The 25,126-nt window shown below is 40.7% G+C and overlaps 2 protein-coding genes across 8 annotated transcripts; both read left to right on the top strand.

Annotated features, from left to right (window-relative positions):
• Positions 1-24,594, top strand: LOC122664624 (epidermal growth factor receptor substrate 15 homolog). Of its 7 annotated transcripts, XR_006333364.1 has the most exons (17): positions 12,432-12,582; positions 12,696-12,752; positions 12,862-13,098; positions 13,770-13,868; positions 13,977-14,032; positions 14,324-14,435; positions 15,710-15,889; positions 16,123-16,389; positions 20,820-21,039; positions 21,141-21,343; positions 21,443-21,562; positions 21,798-22,097; positions 22,221-22,319; positions 22,407-22,924; positions 23,055-23,087; positions 24,276-24,346; positions 24,583-24,594. XR_006333364.1 is itself a non-coding variant. In XM_043860529.1 (16 exons), coding segments are annotated over exons 3-16 (2,397 nt in total). In that variant the 5' UTR covers positions 1-11; positions 12,696-12,752; positions 12,868-12,909; the 3' UTR covers positions 24,277-24,487. The 7 variants fall into 7 exon arrangements, 5 of the variants coding, with proteins under 5 accessions (XP_043716464.1, XP_043716461.1, XP_043716460.1 ...); XM_043860529.1 differs by lacking the exons at positions 12,432-12,582; positions 24,583-24,594 and adding an exon at positions 1-11 and having other exon boundaries at positions 12,868-13,098; positions 24,276-24,487; XR_006333365.1 differs by lacking the exon at positions 24,583-24,594 and having other exon boundaries at positions 22,407-22,972; positions 23,005-23,087; positions 24,276-24,487.
• LOC122666104 lies at positions 6,835-7,311 on the top strand. Its single transcript, XM_043862213.1, has one exon. It carries the CDS (start codon positions 6,835-6,837, stop codon positions 7,309-7,311), a length of 477 nt encoding a protein of 158 aa, XP_043718148.1.
• Positions 24,595-25,126: the final 532 nt, after the last annotated feature.

Here is a 25,126-nt window from a genome sequence, read left to right as displayed (position 1 = left end):
TGTAGCGGTAGGTTGGTTATGTGCATAAGTCGCTTTGATTGCGAAGTGAGAGAAAGAGGGAGTTAGGTGCCCTAGCATGCGAAATAATAAAAAAATCCCTTTTCAAGGACGGTAGTTGGTTTGTATTCGGTAATGGAGATTGATTTTGAAAATATGAGTGCTACTTCATTTTATGGTTAGATTCCTCTATGTGTTTATGGACCCCTTTGATCTTTTGGCTAGTAGTTGAGACCAATTTGTTTGTGGCAAGGCATGAAAGTGAAAGTGAATGGGAAAAAAAAAAAAGAAGAGAGAAACAAAAAGAAAAGTGGAATTCTTTGGGACTAGACAGGGTACTGTGCCTCATGAAGCAGGGTGACTTGATCGAAATTCCTTGGAAGGAAACTCAAAAAAAAAACTCTTGCATCAATGTTTCAATGTCTTATAGATACATCCAAAAAGCGAAGCTACCAAGTATTTGGGTGTCTGGTGTATGCTCCACCATGTCATTCAGAGAACAGTAGTGGAGTAGAAAAAGAGTTTGTTGTTGAGAAAGAAAAAAAAAAAATAAAGCTTTTGCCTTAATGCCTGGAAAAGAAAGTATGGTAAAAAATACTTAATGCCTAAGTCTTTGGTTCCATCGGTGCTATTAGTGGTTTACTTGAAGGTGAGCAGTGTTCAGAAAATATGAGGAGATCCCTTGACCTTGATGTATGCTTGTTACTTGAATTGATGTGGGGTGATAAAATTCAAGTGTGGGGGAACCTTTGGCTCCTTAATCTTTAGTTGAGTATTTCTTTGAGACTATGTGCACTATCTTACTTATGCCATGATTAAAATTTGCAGCATTTATTTACAATTGAATTTTGGGTGTATATTCACTGCAAACACTCACGAGACACAACTCGTCCACTAGGGGTAACCTAGGGGTTTAAAGGCTTGTTGCACATGCTAAGTGCGACCGTGATTCCTACGAAAGTGAGTTAGGATTTTTTGCATTTTAGGTTAGTTTTATTTTTCTTTACTTGAGGACAAGTAACATTCAAGTGTGGGGGAATCTGATGAGCACATTTATGTGTGAAATCTTGGGACATAAAACATACATTTTACCACATTGGACAGAGTTACTCGGTGCTTTCTTGTACTTTTCAGGTTTTAGGTGAATTCTTGTGAAAATGGAGGAGATGATACTAAGGAAATGTTTTTAAGCTCTTTAGAGATGTTAATAGTGTGGATGCGTAGCCCATCGAGTCAACTTCGCAACGGTTCAAACGACACTTGATTCCGAGTTGAAACGAAGAAGTTACGGCCGTTTTCGTAACGACGCGCGAAAATGGTCTGTAGGGGTTTATTTGTAATTATTGATAGTCGTCCGGGGACAAAGTGAAGCGGAGGTTTGGATTCCAGAGGCCTTAATGCAATTATCAGAAGTTACTTTACTATACCCGAAAATTCCATTTGGAAGGCTCTGGACAGTCTAACTTCAACTTGAGATATCTTGAGCTCCCCAACTCCGAATTGGACGAAATTTGGGTCTATTTTGGGTGATTTTTCGCAAGAAACACAATGGTGAGGCCTATATAAGCACCCCATGCTCCACGTTTTCTGAAGGACAGAATGGGTATTTTATTCTTGAAGGAATATTAGTCATCACCCTTACTCTCTCTCTCCTCCAACTTCTCAAGGGCACTTCTAGAATTCTACTTGGGATAGATTTATATTTTCTCATCTATGGAAGGTTGAAAAATCAAAGATGCTTTGATTTTATTTCTTGGAGAAGATATCTACAAAGAAAAGGAAGCACTTGTTAGAATTGGAAAATTACTTTTCTAGAAATAGAAAGTCTATGTAAACAATCTTTTCTTCTTCTTCTTTATATTTTTTTTCTTTTTTCTTAGGATTCAAGGCATTGTAAAAGAGGAAAGAGAAGAGAACATTCTCTTTTCTTAGAGAATATTTCTCCTACATTTTCATCTTCTCTCTTCTCCTCTTTTCCACCTATAAATACCCCTACCTCTCTTGTAAAAATGGCCCATTCACTTAGTGAAATTTCTTCTCTTCTTCTCCTTCTAATTTGTGATTTTTGGCTTTTCTAAGTTCTAGTTTGCTTTTATGATTTTTTGTTAATGGTTATAATAGGTTTAGTTTATGCTTTAATTTCAATTTAAGTCTTCAATTAGGTTGTAATTTCTTAATTCTAGTTTAGGTTTTAAGCCTTCTAGTCTAAGTTCTTAAGTTGATGACAAGACTTGAAGATTTAGAAGAGGAGGTCATGGTAAGTTTATATAAGTATTCAAGCTTTTCAATTACATTCATGCAAACACATCCAAGTTTTACTATCTAAACTCTCAATCTCCTCTATCTCTCTCTATCTTCTTTTTCTTCCCCCTCTATTTCTTTTATTTTAATTTTATATGGTTGTGGTTTATGGATGCATTTTTATTCCCTTATTTATTTTTATGTGGTTAGTATGTGTGGCTGCATTTTTATTCCTTTTAATTCACTTTAGTTTGATAGGTTAGATGCTCATGTGTTAGGATGCCGATTTAATCCCTTAATTTTGTTAGATACTTTTGAGTTAAGATGCATTGATTTTCGTTAGTTTAATTAGTTTAATTTAACACTTTAATTTGGTTCACTTTGCATTACTTTTAAGTTAGTTAAATAGAGTGGCGTATGTCTCCTCGTGTTCGACCCATAGCTACGATTGACCCGTACAATTGCGGTTTTATTTTAACTCAAACAGGTGCCCTCCGATTTGAGCCCTTCATTGCCGAAGCCAAATTGTCGGTACGCGTCTAGCGACATAAGGTCCACGGATGCGCCGGTATCGACCCATACCTGATGGATGGGTCTCTTCGTAATTTCTACCCGCACCACTAACGCATCGTCATAAGGCAAACTTATACCTTCGAGGTCGACCTCGGTGAAGGAGATCGTCGCCGCTGGCTTGAGCTTCTTAGTGGGCATCTCGACTACTCCGACGAACCGCGCGTTTGCCTTGGCCTTTCGAGTAGACTCTTGTCCGGGCCCCCCAAGGATAGTGTATATAGGAGCTCCTTTGTCACTGTTCGGCCTGGACCCATTGTCTTTCTTCTCAGCTCGGGCTTTATCCTTGCCCCGATCGGCTCGCCTATTCTCGGACCTCGGGTCGGCCCTCTTCTGGTCGCGGCCCTCGAGCCTTCGACCTCTACGGTCTTCTCGGCCTCCCCTGATGTACCTTTTCAAGTGACCTGCCTTGATCAGCTCTTTGATTTCTCACTTTAACTGATAGCAATCTTCGGTGTCGTGGCCGTTGTCTTTATGGAATAGACAATACTTGTAAGGGTTTCGAGATGACCCGGCCTGCATTGGCCGAGGACGATGGATGTATCCGTCATCTTGGATTTGCATTAAGATCTCTTTTCGCGACGCGTTCAAAGGGGTGTAATCTGGACTTTGAGCTCGGTCCGACCTTTCGGCTCGGTGGTCACTCCTGGTCCTCTTCTCATCCTTTCGATCGTCGGTGGCCGACCTCTTCTTCTGTCCCTTGCTTTCAGTCGTCTTTCACGCTTGGAGCACCTCCGCCATATTCGCGAACTCATTACACCTTTCCAAGAGCTCGACCATGTTTTTGGTTGGTTTTTGGGCCAAGTACTTGATCAGGTCCATGTCGATGAGTCCGTTGCTCATGGCCGTATGAGCCGTGGCCTCATCTAAATCCTTGATGTCTAAGGATTCCTTGTTGAAGTGGGAGACGAATGCTCGGATTAACTCGTCAGACCTTTGCTTCACACTGAGGAGGTTGACTGTCGTCTTCTTGTGTTTTATGCTACTCTGAAAGTGCGTGACTAAGGCTCGACAGACCTGGGCAAAGCCTGTTATGGAGTTTGGCGGCAACCAGGAGAACCATGAGGTTGCCGTGCCCTTGAGAGATGCGGGGAAAGCCCAACAAGAAATTATCTCGGTTCCCCCGTACATGGTCATCATCGCATTAAAGTAGTTGATATGATCCATCGGGTCGGTCGTCCCGTCATACCTGTCGAAAGGTGGTGGCTTGAACCCGGCCGTTAGTGGCGCGGTCATGATTTCGGGAGGATAAGGGTGTCGTCCGACCAGTGAATAGGCGTTTGGGGTCGCCTATTTCTTCAATCCCTCCACCTGCTCGGCCAAGTCTCGTAGGCACCTTTCCAGCTTGGTTTCAGGTGCTCGACGTTTCGGCTCATCCATCTGGTGCAAATTATCTTGTTCACTCGGCCTAGGTCGGCCATTTTGTTCTTCAACTCGAGGTCGGTATGCTCAGTCTTCCCGTTGTGGTCGGTCGTTCTGGTCTGCTCGGTCAGCACCATCCCTCCTTATTCTTCTTTCCACTTGGAAATTGGACCCACGGGGGCTCCTCTGTTGCTCTTCTTGGGGAGGCGGGCTTCGATGCCGGGGGCTATGCCGAGATCCTTCTCCTTGCCTAGCAACACGTCTCCCATTTGGCTCGTTCCCTTGTTCTCGGTTTCCCCTCAGCTGCCCGTCTTCTCCGAGCCGACCAAAAAATATCGACCTTCTCGCTACCGAGCCCGCTAGTTAGATTTCTTGCCCTGCCCCCGGGCTTTGGGGATGCTCTTTCTCATCCCGTCGAGCGCCTCTACTAGGGCATGGAGGAGTCTTCTGACGAGACGGGTGTGATGATGCGGCCCGACTCGGCTCGGCCCAATGTCGACTACCATACTGCTGCAAGTTTCCCTCTATGCGCATCGGGGCTGGAGGGGACACGACCAGTGGTTGGCCCATCAGCCCACCCCGGGCCATCTGGGTCATAAAAGTATGCCGCATCTCGTTGGTGTGGAGCATCTGTAGCTGCAAGTCCATAACTTACCGGTTATTTATCGGGGCTTCGGGGTCCAAATTCTCCGATAAGGGCGGCGGCGTGGTAGGCTCAGCCCGTTCAAGTTTGGGTCGATCTGTGCCCGGTCAGCCGCTACTGTGTCGAGCACACTTCCACCATTCCCACCCTCTGGCAGGGGAATGGGATTGGTCGCGGCACCCGTGCTGGGCTTGGCACCCCCTGCCCGAGGGGGTCTTTCGGTCGTGCCCTGTCGCGAGGCTTCAGGGGGCGGTGATCACCTCGCCTGCACAACGGGTTGTAGCTCATCCCCACAGGAAGTCGAGCGCAAGAGAGCCGATGTGGCTCCGACCTAGGAATCTCCGACGCTCAAGTTAGGTCTCTAATGCGACAGCGTAACAGCTAGTGAAAAGTAAGGTTTTGAATTATGCTCCATACCTGAGTATTTATAGAGCGTGGTTGAGGTGAGGCGGTTGGGAGAGTCCTAATATGGAAGGAGTTCTTCTTTTGGAAGGCTCCCTCGCGTAGAGTGAAGTGGAGAGTTATTTTCGAGGTCGGACTCTTATTAAGGTAAGAGTCCATGTAAAGTGTGATTCCGTATCGCGCTGGGATCGTGGCTCGATCCTTATTTCGGGATACTAGGGCAGTGCTAACGTGGCTCCGTGATTCCTGGCAGGCCGTTGTGATGACCTTGGTGGAGGGCTCGGCCATGGAGGTCGGCCATGGGAGGTCGATCTCGGCAGTCACCTCGGCCTTGACCGTCCTGTGTATGTTCGGCCAGGGAGGTCGAGCTCGTCAGTTACCTCGGCCTAGGCTGTCCTGTGTATGCTCAACCAGGGAGGTCGAGCTCATCAGCTATCTCGGCCTAGGCCGTCCTGTGTATGCTCGGCCAAGGTGGTCGGCATGGATGATGTGTTGCGGGCTCTGAAGAGTGCTCGGCCCATCCATACGATGTGATGGAGATCAGGTAGGCCCAGTTTCTGATTCATCTCGGTTCAATTCTTGGGATGACCCCGGCTCGGCCACGTGGCGGCTTCTGATTGGTGAGGTGATTTTATGTTGTATTAGGGTGGATGCGTGATGAAAGGGGGTTTTATTTTGCGCAATTTCAGTGCGGCAGTGCACATGAAGACATACAAATAAGAAATAGATCAGGTGAAGGCTGCCATGGATAATAGTTCCTGCGCAAGTTCAGGTTGCCTGAGAATGCCAAGATTGATCAGGTGAAGGCTGCCTTGGATAATGGAGTACTCATTGTTACTGTGCTCAAGGAAGAAGTGAAGAAGCCAAAGGTGAAGGCCATTGAAATCTCTGGCTGAGAGTTCTCGTTATTACAAGAGAGAGAGAGAGAGAAAAGGGATGCCTGCAACTCCAGTTGCAGGCCTTTTTTTTTTCCCCCCTCTTGTAAGGGCAATTCCGTCAGTTCAAGTCTAATTTTTAACAGTGTTAGTCATGAACTGACGGAATGGGCTTATTTGTTACCGTTCGCAAACCTCAAGGGGGTATGCAGAATTTTTCAAAACTGGGGGGTGAAAATATCCTTTCGTCAAACCTCAGGGGTGGTATGTGTAAATTTCCCTTTTTTGTTTTGGCTGTTACATGCCAGGGTGTTAATTACGAATGCTTATAGTCGTTAGATTAGTACTCTCCCACACCCATACCAAAAAATATTTTGGTGGCGATAGTTTTTCTTCACCCGAGTAGAAGAAAGAATTGCTTTTCCATCAATGAAGTAACTCTATGATTGGACTCTTGGGCTATTTTTACACTCCCACCCTTATTCACGGGTTAAACTATCCTCCCTATTTGGTTGTCCACTTGGTTCTATCTCTTCAATGAATGGAAATCCATCCATATCAAATTGGATTTGTGGTTGGAAGTCATTCTCTAACCCGTGAAAGAAGGAAGCTCGATCGTTGATAACCTTATACAGCTTTGTTTGTTGGTTTTTGTGGTTATCACGCAATGATCTGATCTTTGGGCGTGGCCTTTGGCATCCAAGTGAGGTAATTTCTGCTACTGTGAAGGCTTTTCAGGAGTTTATGGGTGTACAATCTATTGTTGCTACTACTTCTCCAACAACTCTAATCTTAACACAACGATGGATAGCACCATTTGCAAATTTTATCAAGTGCAACTGTGATGCCAGTCTATCTTTGGACTTATGCAGATCTGGGATTGGTTTCATTTGTAGAGATCACAAGGGAATGCCTTTGATAGTTGTATCCGATCTAATTTCTTTTTCAGATGTTATGGTTGGTGAGGCTCATGCTATTCGTATGGCACTGTTGGAGATGATCAAGACTGGATTTGCGCAAGTTATGGTTGAATCAGATAATATAAATCTGATTACACATATCCAAGATGGTGGTGCCATTGCTGATTCGAGTGATCCCGACTTTATCTATTTTTCTTCCTTCTTTGAATCTTGTAGCTTCACTTATATTCCATGGGAGATTAACAACGCGGCTGACTCCTTGGCTAGGAGGGCTTTGTCGTTAACATGCACGACTGGCTGACCCATTTCCACTCCATGGCTGCATGAGATGTGTCATTCTTTGCTATCATGAGCTTTGCATGTCTTTTTCTTAATAAAGACTTGTTTACCCCAAAAAAAAAACTATCCTCCCTATTTGGCAATGTGACGGTACGAAAGGGGAAGGGAAACTCGATCCATTATTGTTTACATCCATCCTATTCCTATGTGTGTGTGTGAGAGAGAAAGGCTTTCCAACTTGGTAAGAATGTAAGACAAGTAACACAACAAATTAAGTGGCGGTCAAATATTAGGTTGGGAAGTTCATTTAACCATGTGTTAAATTGTAGCAGGACAAATGTCGACCAAATGTGGAATAGGAAAAAAAAAAAAAAACACTTAGAATTAAGGGTCTTTTTGTTTTCAAGTAAAACCGTTGTAAAAATGGAAAAAAAAAAAAAAATTCCTATCGTTCTATGTTAATTTTACCGAATGATTATCCTTGGTGATCTTTTACTTGAAAACAAATAGAGCTTAAGAGTTTTTTTATTTTCCCAATTTTAAATGACTGAATTATATTTTATTAATTGAGGAAGGTTTACAAATACATAACGCTCCTTCTAAAAATTTAAACATAGCATGTTGTCTATTATAATTTTTGGGCAACGGTTTTCTGAGCCGTAAGGGTTTTCGAAGTATACCCTCTCATATAAAATATTTGGGGAAGAGATCATTGTATGAGCTTGTAGGCAACAGGAGTGCAGGCACAAGCATCGCTCTAGACAGGATTTCCGCCTTTCCATTAGGGTAGCATGATACTCTTGCACACTTCTGTGTCTAGATACAAGAATCGTAGATCACGTATCCAAATAGTGTACTTTTCTTCAAAATATTTTATTCATTATTTTTCAGTAAAGAAAAAATAATTTAGAAACTTCATGTCGAAGGACATAAGAAACCCTTGTCGTTTAGAAAACCTTGTCCCATATTTTAAAATCGAGTTGGGCTCCAAATGTGGCCAAGGCCCAAGGGTATGCCAACTCAAAAATGACCCAATTTAGTGGTCCGATATCAAATCTTTGGTTTTTTTTTTTGGGTGGGTTGAAGCCCGATATCAATTCAATACAATGTATCATTTGGTTTTGGGGTTTGGAGGGAGGGGACGATGAATCCACCAAATCCAATGCAACATAACATGTTTAAAATGGGGTGGTGTTTAAGTCATGGTAGTGTTCTGTTCAGGAGAAAAAGCAAAGTCAGCCCGACATGACATGAAATCTCATCAATTGACACAAGGTAACCTAAAACAAAACAAAATTTTCCTTCGTATAAGGAGAAGGAATCGCGCACAACCAAGAGGTATTTCCTCCCTTCTCCAATGGTGAAAGAAAATTTTGTCCGGTAAACTCGGATCGGCATCCACTCCAGTGCAGTCCAAGTTGAACCATGTTCGATACACCCCCAGAGGTCGATACGTAGTCGAGGTGCCGTTCAAAGAGACAGGATGGATACGCACACCCGAGCTGGAAATCCTTCTCTTCATCGTATGTGCACCACACTCATATGTGTACATTCATCCTCGCCGTTTGAATGACACCTCAGCCCCATGTTGACCTCTCGAGGTGCATCGGACATTGTCCAACTTGGAGGTGCGCTGGGGAGGAGCCTGATCCGGCAAGCTCTTTAATTTTGGGCCCCACTTTCTTATGTCTTAATCAACTTGGTTTTTCCTTAATAGGTAGGCACCCATGCGGCAGATTGTACTCACAACTCACCACTATGGTTTGAGGTAGGAAAATAATCCTCTCCAATTCTTAAAAGCGTGTAGTGCGGCAACGTTAGGTGGAGATGTCGACACTTGACAGCTCGGACATCCAACAATGGATGTCAATGAGCTCGGATCATTGGATGTCTGAGTTGCCAGGTGTCGACATCTCCACCTAGGACTGCCGCACTCCACGATTTTAGGAATTGGGGAGGATTAAAATCCGTTTGAGGTATTGGTATCGAATCGCCTGATACGGCTGATGCTGCATGGTTTTGAAGGCGATCGATACCAAAACTTTATCAGTAAAACAATATGGATAAGGACTAAAATAGTTAAAAACCCCGTTTTTTTATTATAAGAAAAATCAAGTGTAAACTTGACCAAAATAATCAATCCATGCCAATACCATATCAATATCGTTTCGGTTTTGAAGGTGACTGATACCCAATCCATCACTGTGCACTAAAACCATGCTCTCAACTTTTTAATTTTGAGGTATTAGTCCTTAGCTACCCCTCTAGGTTGTTTTAAGTTTTAACTCTTCATTATGGAGTACAAAGTAGCAAGCAATTGAATCCACATAAGTAGTCATGTAAGCATCTGGCTCTATGTATTCCATTGGAATTTAATTTGATTGTATCTACTTACCTAAGAACTGATTCTAAGAATTTTATATTATGATGCACTCATCTTACCTATATTTTTAGGGAACTATATAAAGTAAGCTTTTAGTTTTGGGTCAACTTTCTCTGTGAGGAGTGTTGCCCTTGTACACTCACAGGGCCAATGAAAACATGCGCATTGGCATCATGGGGGCGGGGCAATCATTTTGCCCCATGTGTGTCTGGGTGTGGGCGGTAAACTCCCTCACAAAGAACTTTTCTCCTTTATTGAAATGGCTCTGCCTCAAGGCACAAGATTGAGACAATTCTAGCCAACCATTCGATGAACTTCATCTTAGTTGGATTGGCAATTACTTATACTCTTGTGGAAGCCCGATTGGCTGATCCGAGGGGTAGTTCAATTAGACATATTTTTCACATGTATACAAATCTCTATTGTAGTCTTTTTTATTTATTTAAATTCATGTTTTTGTGTTGTACAATAAATTTTGCTTCTAGAAGTGGTAGAATATGAGATGAAGGCACTGTTTGGTATGCATTCTAGGCCTAAAACGAATTATGGGATGATAAAAATAGCATTTGGTATCTATTCTCGTTTTCGATCTCTGGAATGCATCATAGAAAGTGGCTCATTCTAGAACGCACAAGATGACCCATTCCACGTTCTGAGACAAAGGAAAGATCTCGTTCTCAAGCCCACCCCCCCCCCCCCCCCCCAACGACTCAACATTATCCTCAGTGAAGAACCTGTGATTGGAGAAGCTTTAGCGATGAACCTGTGATCCTTCAAAGGACTTCAATCGATTCTGCTTCAAGGTTTATGGACTTCAAATGGCAGCAACAAGGTCTTGCCTCCTAGGATTTTCAAGGCTACCACTGCATTTTTTGTCTCAGACGGTGGAGGTGTCTCACAGTCTAAGCTTACGAGCTCTTCTCATGTCTGTCTGGACAACCTTTCTTCTAAAGCTTCACATCGAGTCCTGTAAGATTGAACCAGCTTTTACGAAGTCAATGTCTGAAGGATGTGAGAATAAGCCTCTTCCAGGTTCAGGTGTGGGGGATTCAAGGCGGTGGAAGTGGATTTGAAAAAGAGGGGTGAAAGTGCATTGCTTATGGAAATGGGGGCTGTGAGCGATTGCAGGGGTGTGGGATGATGCACATTGCAAGGGGGGATGCGCAGGTATGGGTTACGTTGGGGTGAATTGTGGGAGCTAGGATCGCAAGCTTGTGCGGAGTTTGGAGGTGAGGGCGAAGATTGTAGGTTGGGTCGAGTTTGCGTTTGTAGGCGGTGGTGGTGATTGCAGAGTTCGTGATTATGGGTAGAGATTGTAGGTTGGGGACTTGGGGCTATGCCTTTCTTAGAGATGGGGTCTTAGATTGAGATTATACTTATTAAAGAGATTTTGCCTGTGAATTGTTCCACGAAATGCATGAGTATTCTAAAACTTAGAATGCAATGCATTTTAACTAAACATGTATCCAAACAATATTCTCATTCTCCACTAAGAATATATTCTCCATTATGAGAATGGAAATGCAAATCAAACCCAACAGAAATGAATGAAACTAAATGAGAATGGCTAAAAGTGGAGCGTCATCAACATCTTGTACATTGGAAAATCAATTTTCATCTTGTACATTAGTAAAATTTTACCAAAATGGCAAAAATTTCAAATTTTTTTTTTAATTTGATTGAAAAAAATATTCTGCTTCTTCTTTCACTTGCTTTATGTTGTAATCTCTAGTCTCCACGTTGTACCAGTTTACAAATCTAAGTTACTTACCAAATACAACATGTCAAAAAAAAAAAATTTAATGTATTATTTTAATATATTTTATTTAATTTTAAGAAAAAGGTTGGACAAACTGCTGGTATTTAACACCTGTTGTGTCTATCTCTCTCTTCTTTGAAATAACTTCCCTACCCCTCTTATATTATGTCCTGTCCCATGCCATCATTATTGCACTTGAGGTGATAAAAATTTGTGCCACCCACTTATTTTTGTCTCTTGCCCTTATTCTAAATTTTTTTTTTTTGGTAACGCACTTATTCTTATTTCACTTCTTAGTTCTTACGAGTGAAGATACTCAAACCCATGGACCTGGACTGGATCCGAAAAATAAAAACTCGCTCAATGCCTCCATGGGCCTGGGCTGGATCCAAAAAATGGAAAACATGCTCAAAGCCTCCATGGCGGGAGTCTTTCCCTTAGTCCACCCTCTCAGAGTTCACAGCCAAATAACCCAATAGCTCTCTCTCTCCCTCTGTCTCTACCCACTCACTCTCACTCGCTCTCCCGCTCTTTAACCCATAAGCAACTTCTTGGTTAAATATCGTTTCCGTCCCTTCTTTTTGTTGTTACCGTCAACGTTTAGCCTTTTTAATTTTACACTCTAATTCTCTCGACGGCCTATAATCTTAAATATCTCCAAACCCCGTATGAAAATCCTGTTCGAGAAGGTATAATCGAGAGCAGCCGATTTTTGTTCTCGTCTCAAAATTTAAATTCGCTTTTGTTGTTTCTTTCGATTCATTTGGATCCCATTGCAATCGCTGTTCGAGTGAGAATGTTCTGGTTCTAGGGTTTTTCTTGAAGAAAACTAGGGTTTTGATTAGTGGAAACTGGAAAGAGCAATCACGATTGTATTACATATTGAGCTTTTGCTGGGGAGGGGAGAAATATATTACGTATTGGGCTTTAACATTCATTGGGAAAGAGAGTAAGAGACGGAGACGCGGAGAAAGGAGAGAGCGTTAGTGGGGAAAACAGTGTCGGAGGAAGGTTGGAGCTTTGATTTCATGGAGGCTACGGCCGGGGTCGCCGCTGGTCGCGGCGGTTCATTGCCGATGCCGTCTTCTCAGTCTGCGAGGAAAGAATGGCGAGCTGTTTCGGAAAATTCGGTTCGTAACGCAGGGAGTGAGGTAAAAATTGCTTTTGGTTCTGGCAAAAGGATGGCGCCGTTGTTTTGTCTCATCATTTTGTTTTTTCTGGTTTTTCTAACTTCCTTTGCTTCTCCATTATGGCCATTGCTTAGGACGTGGTGGTGGAGCGCTCGAAGTTGGCGCAGTCGGAGGAGAGAACTATTTATGAGGTAAGGATCATGTTTTGGCTTTTGAGACCTTAATTTTATTGCAGTTTTACATTCTTTATCGGCTGTAGAGTGTGGAGTATAGACTGACTGCAATGAGGTGTTATGCAAGGTGCAGCAGGGAGCGGGACCACTTGATGTCGATTTCTGTTCGATAACGATGGACGGAGGTCTCGATCACGACATACTACAGCAACGCCTTCATAGTATCTCCAGACAGAGAGAAGAGCTTCAACAGATGGAGATCGAGCTTAAAGCTCAAGTTATAACTAGATCGGAGCTAATGGAGATGCAGAACAACTTTGATGCCCAGATCAAAGAACATGCTAATGCTGCTGCCAAACTAAAGGTATTGGTCATTCACTTATTTCCTGCTGGTCTCTTTCCTCATCTAGTTATGAAAGTCTGAAAGGGATAAACAATACCTATCTGCCAGCGAAGTTTCCAGCTCAGCTGAGTAGCTTATTCTTCTTTTTGACTGCTATACTTTTAGTCTCCTTGGGTGTTAGTTATTGAATCCTTCATTATGTACTTCTATGCAATGCAGCACTACTTTTCTCCACTAATGCCTACCGCGGGGTTGATGGAAGTGCTTTTGATAGTGCATTTGTGATATGTTTTATTGACCGATGCATATTAAGGAGTATCAGATCAGCACTGCTTTCTTGGTGCTATTGCAAACCTTTTTTGGGGGATTTTACCAGATCAACACTGCTTGTATTGGTGCTATTGTAAACTTTTCTAGGGGATTTTAGTTTCAATGAAATTTTATGATTTTGGTTCTCAAGTGTCACACTCTACAATTGATTCTTGGTTCTTTTGGTCTCTCAGTTTCCAGTGAGGTACTTGTGCGGTTGGAGTGACATTGGTACTCTACGATGTTTTTGTGACTTATTTGTTCTCTAAGTAATGAAACTAGCAAATCATCCTAGCATGTCAAACTCAGAAATGACATAATGATTTGTTACTTCATGTGTTGATTTGTGTGGCATAAGGATTTGTGTTTATCTTTTTATGTAGGAACAACTACAAGAAAGGGAGCAAACCATACATGAGTTGGAAGTGAAGATGGAAGAGAAGGAAAGAGAGCTGCGTGCAATTAAAATTGACAATGAAGCGGTTTGTTAATCAATTTGTTTATGTATATTTCATCGACATCTTTCTTGTGTGTCTGGTGATTCATTTTTCTTTTTTGTTTTCTGTCCCCTTTTTGTTTTACTTTGTCAGGCCTGGGCTAAGGAGGGCCTTCTTAGAGAACAGAACAAAGAGTTGGCAACCATTCGGTAAGTGCTGGTGTCTTTATGAAACCCTCTCGTATGTATCTGTTGTGCCTTTATTGTATAACTGGATATTTCTGGTATGGATATGCCTCTAGTTTGGGGTTCATGAAAAAGTGGTGTCATATTTAGTCTGTAGCATTTGAATTAACTTCTTGTGGTTTTAGGGGGTGGGGGGGTTCTTACTACTAGCAAATTTATTTTGGAAGCGAGTTTCTAGAGAAAATATACGTTATGCCATTTTTTGGAGGCAAGGGCCATTAAATTATTCAATATGTGGTTCCTTCTCTGTTGCAGAAGAGAGCGTGAGAACTCTGAAGCTGAAAGAGCACAGAATGTCAAACAAATACATGAGCTTCAAGAGCATGTTCAAGAAAAAGATCGGCAGCTTCTGGAAATGGAGGAACAGGTTTATTCATGTACATTTTACTTTTTTATGATGCTCTATGTCAATCTGTTGTACTTTTGGTGTTGAAGTTAGCACTTGTAGTGCTGTAAGCTTTAGAATAATTTTAGTCATATATCACACTTGCAGATTATAGTTTTTCATGATGCATCTCAAGTTTAACTTGTTCTGTTTTAACAGTTTATATCTTTTTGTCTAGAGTAATGTTGTAAATTACCATCATAACATGCTCATGTTGGTATAGTTGTACCTATTTACCCAGATTCGGCACCCCCTGCCGAATCGCCTTTCCATATGTGTGGACATGGTTTTGGTGATTGGTGCTCCACCACTTCTGGTGGTACTGTCCAGAAACCCTTTTGAGGGGGGAAAAAAAAAGAAAAAAGAAAACAGAGGAAGCAAGAAAGAAAAAGGTGGATTGAGAGCAGAAGAAAACAGAAGTAGCAGAGGAGGAGAAGAAGATGGGAGGAGGTGGGGAGGAAGGCAGTGGGAGAAGAACAAAAAGAAGAAACATAAGGGAGGCGACAGGAGGAGATGAGAACCTCTGTACCTGTTTCGCTGGTGATCTCTCCTCTGTTATTGACCACACAGTCGAGTAGTCAACTGCTGTCCTTTGCTTCATCTCTCTCTCCCCCTCTCTCTCTCTTAGTCTTATTGTCACTTAAGGTATAATTATTTTTTAGGGTTAAAAGCTAATCTGTAGAACCATTTGATAATCTCTCTAATCACATAAGCATAAGTATATGGTACATCCAGGGACCATAGCCAAAGCTATAGACCCTGATTAAGGCCTTTACTCTAGAATCTTCTTATTTAAAAATTTAAATTGATAAAAGATGTATTTTTTTGGCATTGATCCATCTAATAACATGTGAAATTTATATTTTATAAAATAAAATAGCTAATAATACATTTAAAATTATTAAAAAAAAACTGTATACACCCAGATCCCTGAATTGTATTTTTTGCAATTTGTTGAATCAGACACCGTGTGTTGGTGTTGGACTCTAACATTTACACACATCTTGGTAATAGAGAATTGACCTCTGCTGGGTCAAATTTCCTTTAAATTTGGCAAATGTGATGTGATACCTCGTAAGTCATGTTTGCATGTTGGGGAAAAAAATCTCTAATGAAGTTTGGATTTGCATGTGTAGTCAATTTATTATGTTTTAATGATCACAATCTTTCCCTCCCCCCACCCCCCACCCCAAAAAAATAAAAAATAAAAAATAAAAAAAATGAAGGGGTATATTGTCTAACAAACTGTCTTTCAGAATAGGGTTGCACAGGAAGCTATACTTTATAAAGATGAACAATTAAGGGAGGCCCAAGCTTGGATTGCACGTGTTCAGGAAATGGATGCCTTGCAATCAACAACAAATCATTCCTTACAAACTGAGCTGAGGGAACGCACTGAACAATTTAACCAGATTTGGCTTGATTGTCAAAGACAGGTTGCATTTTATCTACCCACTGCACCTTTGTTTTGTTTGAATCCTCTCCCCCACCCCCACCCCAACTTTGCAGGAAAATTGTCAACCACCAGAGATGTGATATATGTTTGTGTTTTCCCATAATATCCCCTTCAGAAAGAGGGGGGTGCAATTATGGGAATCATGTTGGGATTTTCTTCTCTTTCAGTTGAATTGACTTTTTTTTTTTTTTTTTTGTGTTCTATTGAATTTAGTTTGCAGAAATTGAGCGGATGCGTTTGCACACCATACAGCAGCTTCAGTTAGAATTGAACACGGCAAGAGAAAGGAGTGGAATTTATAATGATGAATCAAGGATGGCTCATACAGCTGCAAAGGATGCATCTCCATTTGGACAGAACAGAGGAAACCAACTCAATGTAAATGAAAGTGGAACATTAAATGGTAATCCTGGAGCTCCACCAAATGGAAATGTAGACAATGTCGCTCCCTTTGTTGCAACTGTGAATCCATCAACCAAGGTAGGAATGCAAGACAATATTTTGTCAGATTGCTTTGATTATTATTGTTATTGTGTTATTATTATAATCTCATATCCACATTATTATTGTTATCTCCAGTTCTTATTATTGATTAGGATGCCTATTATGCAACCTTATTGGTCTACCCATACCTTTTAGCATTCTACTGCATATGCGAATTTACCATACTCCCAGTATAGGTGTTCATATAATTTATTTGGATGGATTTTATTTTTAATTGTCATTTATGAGTTATTTGTTGCCTAGATGTATATTGCTTCTAAATATTGCTTAATTTGCAAAACATAATAAATATTTTTTTTTGGGTTCATAGATTGTACAGGTTCTTTTGATATTATTAATGTGATTTGTATACAAACACAGATTATCTCCTGTAATTGATTTTTTCTTCATACGGGACTTTTGTTTGTCAGTGCTGCATTTGATTCTTTCGGCAAAAGATGACTATGGTGTGATGAATGGAAAGGAAGACCTGATGACAAAAAGTAGATGGAGATGATTGCTTCACATGATCTGATACCTTTGGCTGTTTGGTTTTTGAGTCAATGGATTTAAGCATGAGAAGACAACTCTAGTTGTCAAAGAGAGTGATCCAAAATATGACTTTTTGTCAATTAAAATCCTCAGTATTATTGTTTAAAAAGAATGTAATCAAAGTCTTACTTCATTAATCTCTGTCCACAACTAATCCCACATCTAGAAAGGATCCCCCCAACCTTGAGTTTCTTGTGTGGCAATCTTATTTAGTTATGTTAAGTTGATGCAGTTGCCTTAGCCTGGCTGTACTGAGACAACCCACTTTGGAAGCCTAAGCCAAGAACCAGTCCTAAACCAGCTTTCTGGTCTGGCAAGGGCTGGTAGATGCAATCTCTTAGTTTAGTTTATTTTATTTGAGTATTTGACATGGGTAGACTACGCAGGATTTCCTTGGTAGTTTCTGTGTTTGAGTCATTGCTTACTTTGGTTAGTTTCCTCTTTTAGTTGGTTTCCATTTTTTGCTAGGTTTCTATTTTGATGTAATGGAGCTTTCTTTATATTCATGTAATACGTAGAGTGAACTCAGATTTGAAGTTTTGAAGAATTGAGATGAGTTTATGAGTGTGGCTTTGGTTTTGTGCGACTCTTCCCTCCTATTGCTTATGTGAGTCTCTCTCTCCCCCTGCAACTCTGGTTCTCCTAGTTTCCCCTCTTCTTCCCTGCCGGCTCCTCCACCTAGTCAGTTTCAAGGATTGAGATTTCGGTTTCGAGGCCGGCTGATATCTCGGATTTTGACTGAAAGCTAGTCAAAACTTGAGATATTTCTGGGCCAATCGAAGCCTAGTCTCACAGAAAATGGTTTCTTGACTTGTTTTATTTATTTATTTTATTTTTTTCCTGTTGCCTATTTTTACCATTTTACACCTATTCCATGAATTAGTTGCACCAAAAAAAAAAAAAAAAAAAAACCAAAATGGTACTATGGTCTGGACCCAAGTTTGCTAGTGTATACTGAATGCTGCTGTGTACTATCCCTATCATAAACACTGACTACGTATAATTTAGATACTGGAAATGTAAATATGCAATTAAAACAATAAAAAACACATTAGCTTTGGGAAATACAAGTATAGAACATTCACCACTCAATACATGGAGTGTCTAAGCCACGAGCTGCTACCGCTGAAGACGTTGGTAATGCTCCTTCGACAGCAATACATATGTATTCCATGACATATTCTATGCCTAGCACTATGTCTATGTACCTACTCTTTTAAAAGTTTGATTTGAGGAAAAAACCATTACCTTCAAGCTCCAATCACGCAAATCCAAGTTGTAGAAGGGTTGAATGAGTAGAAGAATGCCAAAATGTAGGAAGAAATGAAGTGATTTGGTTAAAAACTTTTAAGTTTTTGGCATAATCCCCTTGGCAGTGTTGAAACTTGTGAAACTCCCAGCTCTTGGCTGAAACCTATCAAAACAGGGTTGAAACTGAAACATGGTCGAAACTTGGGACAAACCAGTTTCGACTTAGACAGCGTTGAAACGAGTTTTTTCGGTCAAAACTTAAAGCCATGTTCAGTTTATGTTACCTTATTAGTTAAGGATTAGGTTAGGCCTTTCCTTTTTAGTGTTTTTAGTCTGTTTTTAAGTCTTCTGCAGGGCTTACAGCCTTGTACACGAATTTGATTAATGAGATTTTGGCTTGAGCTTTTTCTTTATTTTGTGAGATTCAGATTTGCTGTGAGATGCGGTGTTATGTCATGGGATACCTTTAATGGCTGGTGGGACTCTAGTCGAGGCTAGGTGGGATGCTTAGTCTTATCTCCTTCTCCATCAATATTCAAGTGAATACTCCATTGTTTTCTGCAACTCAATATCCTGTCCAATGATTTCAATACCAGTGTTTTTTTTAATTAATTCTATTCTGCTGCAATCTAATCCTTGTGGCTAAATGCTAATATCTGACTGCCATTCATATACACATTTATGTTTTGAGTTATTCTTCTCCATCGATACTCCATTATTTTCTGCAACTCCATTTCCTGTCCAATGATTTCAATACCAGTGTTTTTTGAGTTAATTCCATTCTGCTGCAATCTAATCCTTGTTGCTAAATGCTAATATTTGACTGACATTCATATACACACTCATAAGTTTGTAAGGGGCTACAACCTTGTACACAAATTTGATTAATGAGATTATGGCTTAGGCCTTTTCTTTATTCCACGAGATTAAGATTTGTTGTGAGATGCAGTGTTATGTGGTGGGATACCTTTAATGGCTAGGTGGGATTCTCAGTTATATCTCTTCTTCTTCTCCATCAATATTCAAGTAAGTACTCCATTGTTTTCTGCAACTCCATATCCTGTAGCGATTTCAATAACAGTTTTTTTTTTTAGTTAATTTGATTCTGTTGCAATTTAATCCTTGTTGCTAATATTTGACTGCCATTCATATACACATTCATGACTCCAATAAATATCCAGCAAACTAGGGATTGGAACTTGCTATTTTCAAGTCTGATTTGAGGTGTCTTAATTGAACAATGACTCTGTCCAATCTCAACATCCAACTGATGGATTAATCTGAGATTAGACTATGTTATTGCGTCAAATTTGACCATTGAAACATTGTTGTATTTTGGGATTCACTTATTCTAACACTTTGTGACCCTTGGTCAAAATCTGAATTCATCAGAAAAGGTTGACTTTGACCCTATTGTTGACCTAAATTCTGTTCTAGGGTTTACTTGTGATCCTGTTACTATGGGTGTGTAATTCTGAACCTAGGGTTCATCCTTCCTATCCCCTCACAACTTACCTTCCACCTGGGGTTCGAAACAAATATGTTGAATTATGATGGATGCATGTATTGTGTAGGATCTATTTGTATAATATTTTTTTTGGGTGAATAAAAAATTCATTACCAAAAGGGAAAAGAGATACAAGGAGCCCCTATAAAAGGGCAAGAAGAAAAAACAATACAGAACAACAATACAAACAAAGCAAAACCCAATCCTTGGAGAGGAGGCAGAGGGCTGCACAAGGGAGAGAGGCAGATCCCAGGACACAACATTATGTCTGTTCCTCGGGGAATCAACACAACGAGAGGTAACCATGGATAACTTGCTTCTGACATCAAAGGAGATGGAGCCCCAAATCTACTGGAAGGATATGGAACTGGAGGTCCATTTACTGAGATTACCCTCCATCCATGTATGGTTAATAGCGGCACCAAATGCAAGCTTACCCACCACATCACAGGTAGATTTACCTGCAAAGGACATATCCGCCTAGATCCATTTCCTCGCGAATGGAAGAATCCTTTGTCTCTTTGGCCAACATTTTTCCAGGAGCTCTTTTCAAATAGAAGAGGAGAAGGAGCAAGCAAAAAAGAGATGGTCCACATATTCCAAGCATTCCAATAGAGGCAGCAGGAAGGAGAGACATGAATCTGATGGTGAATGAGAAAAGACTGCGGGAGGCAGTTGGAGAGGGCCCGCCGAATAGGGAAAGGGGTTATTTAAATTTCAATAGATCAGTGTAGGTTATGGTTTAAAGTGGTAGAGGGGTTTTTTTGGGTGGTTGGTAGAATGGTGTTTTAAAGTTGGATTGGGTTTTATTTAATTCATATCTTTCCATCTAATGGTTACGCACTTACTCATCCAAGTGAAGCTTTGGGCATGTTTTCATCTTCCTGTTTTTAAATGCTTATATCAGTGTAAATGTTCTGGAATTATCAATGGTTGCTTCCAGTTTTTCTATGGTGACTGGAAAATGAAATTCCACCATATCTAATGCTTTGAATTTAAAGTGTTTGTTTATTGCAGTGAGCAGTATCATTGCCTGATGTGTTTTTTTTTTCTTCTTGAAAATCTGAAGTCCCAAATGTTGAGCTTCTACTTGTTTTCTTTTTTGGTCTTTTACTAGAATGATCATGTCCCTGGAGTTCCAGTTGTCCCATCTTCGCTACTCGGGATGGGAACCTACCTTCCACCTGGACAGATGACAGCACTGCATCCTTTTATCATGCATCAACAAGGTGTTCCACAGTCTGTACCATCAACTGAATCACACGTGCCTCAATCTAATGTGAACCATTTTCCGCCAGTGTCTGCAATTTCATCCCATCCACACTGGCAGAATCAGCAGCAGGTGATAAGCATTGAAATTCATAGTGGGAAGTCTTCATGTATAAATTGTGTCAATTTTTTACCTAGTAGTTAATTATTCTTCACTCTCCTTTGCCTTAGGCTGTATCTGAGGGTTCAGAGATGTCAAATCAGAACCAATATCCATCCCAAACAGAACAGAACCTTTTGAGGCCCGATGCTCGTTACGATTACGAACTTAGTGGAAATGGTCAAGTTCTCCATTCAGACTATCTGGATTCTCATATCAGCTCAAACCAGGAGACTGGTTCTGTAATCACTTCATCCAGTGAGGAAGCACAGGTGGTAATGGAAAATGTTCTTGTTCGTATTTATTTGATATTCCGCCTTTGGTTATTGACAATGCTAACCTGATCTTCTGAATTATGTGTTTTGCATCAGGTTCATGAATCAAGTGCTACAGGCTACTTGATGCAACAACGACAGAACTCGCAAGAAAGCTCTTCCCAGTTGCATGATGCATCAACATTGGAACCTCCTGAACAGAAGACTGAGACCAAGGTTTGTCACTACTGTTCTATAGATGCACAACTGATTCAGGTTCGGCCAGATACACAGCTTACTGTCAGCCTGGTATTGATTTGTGTATCAACTTGATTCGTGATCCATCTTGCCAATTGAAAGGGAGAAAAGAACATGCTGCACCTATTTATCCCTCCCCCCCCCCCCCCTGGATATTATTGAGACTAACTGATGCTTAAAAGCTAACCTAATTTCTATATGCCTGATGGGACAGGATGAAAACATCACAGAAGCCAACCATTCACATGATGGTCAGTGTACTACTGTAGAACAATCATGGTCAGCAGTTCATACACCACCATTAGATACCCCAAGCCACCCAGTTAATTCCAGTGAAACCACGGAGTTGCATATGGTTGCGCCTGAAGCTTCCATTTCTGCTGGACGGGCCTCAAAATTGCTGACACCAGGAAAGATTGCTGAACCTACTCTTCTAGATGAAAAATCACTGTTGGCTTGCATTGTTCGTGCAATTCCTGCTGGATCGGGTGGCAGAATTAGAATTAGTTCGACTGTGAGTTTTGTATTATCTCACACTAGTAGTGCTTTTCTCTTTCCAAATCATGTTGATTACTGATTGTGACATATTCATGATCCTGTCTGATTACTGATTATGTTGTATTAATGTTCAATTCAGCTACCAAATAGACTTGGAAAGATGCTAGCTCCTCTCCATTGGCATGATTATAAGAAAAAATACGGAAAGCTTGATGACTTTGTGGCTGGTCATCCTGAAGTAAGTATCCTTGTGCGTGCACCATTAAATTTATTCTTCATGATGTAAATTTCTGTCATCTTGCATGCACTTACTTTTTTATTTCAGCTATTTGTAATTGAAGGGGACTTCATTCAGCTTCGTGAAGGAGCACAAGAAATCATTTCAGCTACTGCTGCTGTTGCCAAAGTTGCTGCAGCAGCTGCGGTTTCTGCTCCTTATTCATCACTGCTGCCCGCTGTCGCTGTTACTCCTATGGCTCAGACTCATCGTTTAAAGAAGGTTCCATCCATTGGCGCCAAGCCTGGGAAGGCTGTTTCTGTTGAAACAACTCCCGCAGATATGTCCAATAAGCCTTCACAATATTCAGTCATGCAGAATCAGCATTCAAATGGTGTCTGTTTTAACATTGTACAAGGTCTCTCGAATGTAAAAATTTTGAGCAAACCTAAAGATGTCCTGGAATTAAATGGCTATCAATCTGAGATTAGGACTGGCCATGCTTCTGTGCATTTATCAGTTGGAAATGGAGCAAATCCTGACACAACTGTTTTAGCTAGCTTTCCAAACAAAGGATCAAGTAATGGGAGACATGGCCCAAATTTTGGAGGGAAGCAACAGGGAAGGTAGTAAAGAGTTTTCATTGAGCCCTGGATTGAAGCTTGGGCTTTATATTTTGACACCACTTCCTCATTCCATTTGTTCCTTTTAAAGTTGTTATAAACATACTTAATTGATTGTTTGATTCTTTGACAGGGCAACTGGTGCTGCCTTGACATCTAGAAGATAGTAAGTATTCTCATTTTGTCCATATTCTCAAACTCAAGAAGAATTTTTACATTCTGTTCAGCTTTATTTGCTGCTAGTCCCGTGATAATGTTCTTCCGTTGTTACAGCAGTCATTACCTTGATTGATTGATAAATGCTTTCGAGTTTACTTTGATGTTATAATGAATTAAGACTGCCAGTTTTTTGTAATGTTCTGGAATCCGGGTAGTATAATGTTTCTAGGACATGTTTGTGATTACTCAAGAGTTAGAACCTCTATTAGTGGTTGAACTTATAAAATGCCTGCATGACCTGCCTATTATTAATAGGGCTGTGATTGTGTTCTGACTATTAAGTGGGTTGGGTTGATCATGGGTCTTGCATCTGATGGACCAGTATAGCCATCCAGCCTGAACCTGCATATCCAATTGGATTGCTTGTCTAAAAGTTTCATGTAATAAAGTAATGAAGGTTATTTGATTGTTTTATAAATTGAGGGCAAGAGATGCTACCTGGTCACGTGGCACCTAAATCAGTACAGGGACCAATGAAAGCATGTGCAGGGGCATTAACATGGATGGGATTTTTGGTTTCATGGGGGGGCAGTAATTATGTGCGCCCCTGTGTCTGGGTACAGAAGCCACACTGCCGGGCAGCGTTCTTCCCAGAAATTAATAAGAATGTATTTTTGCATTTTATGTTTTAATAGTAAGATTATTCATTTTAATTATGGGCAGGCCACCTGAATCAACCTCCTTGTAAATTGGCTGTGCATGGGCATTCCCATCCCCTGCCCATTTGACAACAGAGCTGGCTTGGGTCAGTCATAAGGATGAGACACTCTAGCTCATCTATAGGTGAAAACTTTTGATCAGTTGCCACCCCTAGGCACCAAGCTCATGTGCCAGGGGTTGAAACCCTTGCTGAGCAAACCGTAAATAATTCATATCTTTAATCATCCAATTCTTATGTCATTGTTCATATTTTACAGAGCTGGGTAACTTTGTAGTTCACATTTTGTATATTATTATCTCTCAAGGATCTACTTGCTTAATAAGCAAGTTATTGCCAGTTTAGCAGGTTTATAGTTATCATGAGATTAAGATGTCTGACTTCTATGCCAGTGAATCAATTTCTTGTAGCTTGGTGTCAATGCCTTCCTTGCATGAATATAGTAATTTCTCGTGTAATTTTGTTATTCTCTGGCAGGAAACAAATTAGATGCCATGAAGACACATTATTTATAATGAAACTGAGTCATCCACTGCTTGCTTGGATTGGTTAAGTGCGGAGTGTTTTGGGATGACAAAATTTGGAGGTTGATATCTTTAGGTTGGAGTTCTTGGCTCTACCATAGATTATTCATTTTGGGATGGCCTGTTGGTTAATTTTTATCTTATGTAAAGTCATTTTAATCTTCATTTTGGGATGGCAAGCTGGTTAATTATTTATCCTTTCCCTAAAAATGATATTTTGTTTTGCCTTTTCTTTTGGGATATATGTTAATTTTGTTAAGGGGGAAAAGTGCGGGGATGGTCGTGGAGATTAATCTTTAAAGAATTATTGAACAATCTCTCCACCCCTCATGCCCCCCAAAAAGGAAAACCTTTGTATGAACAACTTTTTTATCACATTTTGTATCCGTCATGAATTGCAACATCAAGAACCTTCTCACCGGTCAAGTTTCAGCCCAAGGGAAAATTCTCTGAAATGCTAAGTGGACTATAAAATGGCAAACTACAAAATGATTCAGATTTTATTTTCTAATGAACAGAAAAGCATTCTTTGAAGGAGGTACGAGCTGCAAGTTCACAAGAGTAAACCTTTTTTAGCTTTACAGCATTGGTTTATGTGTGAAGAAGCCATCGGTTAGACCAGTTTTGTTTACGCTATCATACTGGGTTTGAACCACACAGTATCCTAAATATACTCCATATCGTTATCTCTGACATTGGCATTTAAACTGATGAAGATGAATTGACCAGAATGATGATTAAAAAGCACGCCAGTTTCCACTTGGCCCTGGACTCCTTTGACCATGAGCAATCGATCCTCAAAAT

Source organism: Telopea speciosissima, chromosome 6 (assembly GCF_018873765.1).
Source record: "Telopea speciosissima isolate NSW1024214 ecotype Mountain lineage chromosome 6, Tspe_v1, whole genome shotgun sequence".
Classification (NCBI taxonomy): Eukaryota; Viridiplantae; Streptophyta; class Magnoliopsida; order Proteales; family Proteaceae; genus Telopea; species Telopea speciosissima.
The sequence above is the reverse complement of the archived record's forward strand: the minus strand, read 5'-3'. Positions and strand labels throughout refer to the sequence as shown.

Bases quoted from the DNA above. Each gene is read 5' to 3' on its own strand.
- LOC122666104 (XM_043862213.1), top strand. From the start codon at position 6,835: ATGGGTGTACAATCTATTGTTGCTACTACTTCTCCAACAACTCTAATC.
- LOC122664624 (XM_043860524.1), top strand. From the start codon at position 12,460: ATGGAGGCTACGGCCGGGGTCGCCGCTGGTCGCGGCGGTTCATTGCCG. The intron at 14,033-14,323 runs GTAAGTGCTGGT...TCTCTGTTGCAG, and splicing joins AAAGAGTTGGCAACCATTCG to AAGAGAGCGTGAGAACTCTG. The intron at 21,042-21,142 runs CAGGTGATAAGC...CCTTTGCCTTAG, and splicing joins CACACTGGCAGAATCAGCAG to GCTGTATCTGAGGGTTCAGA.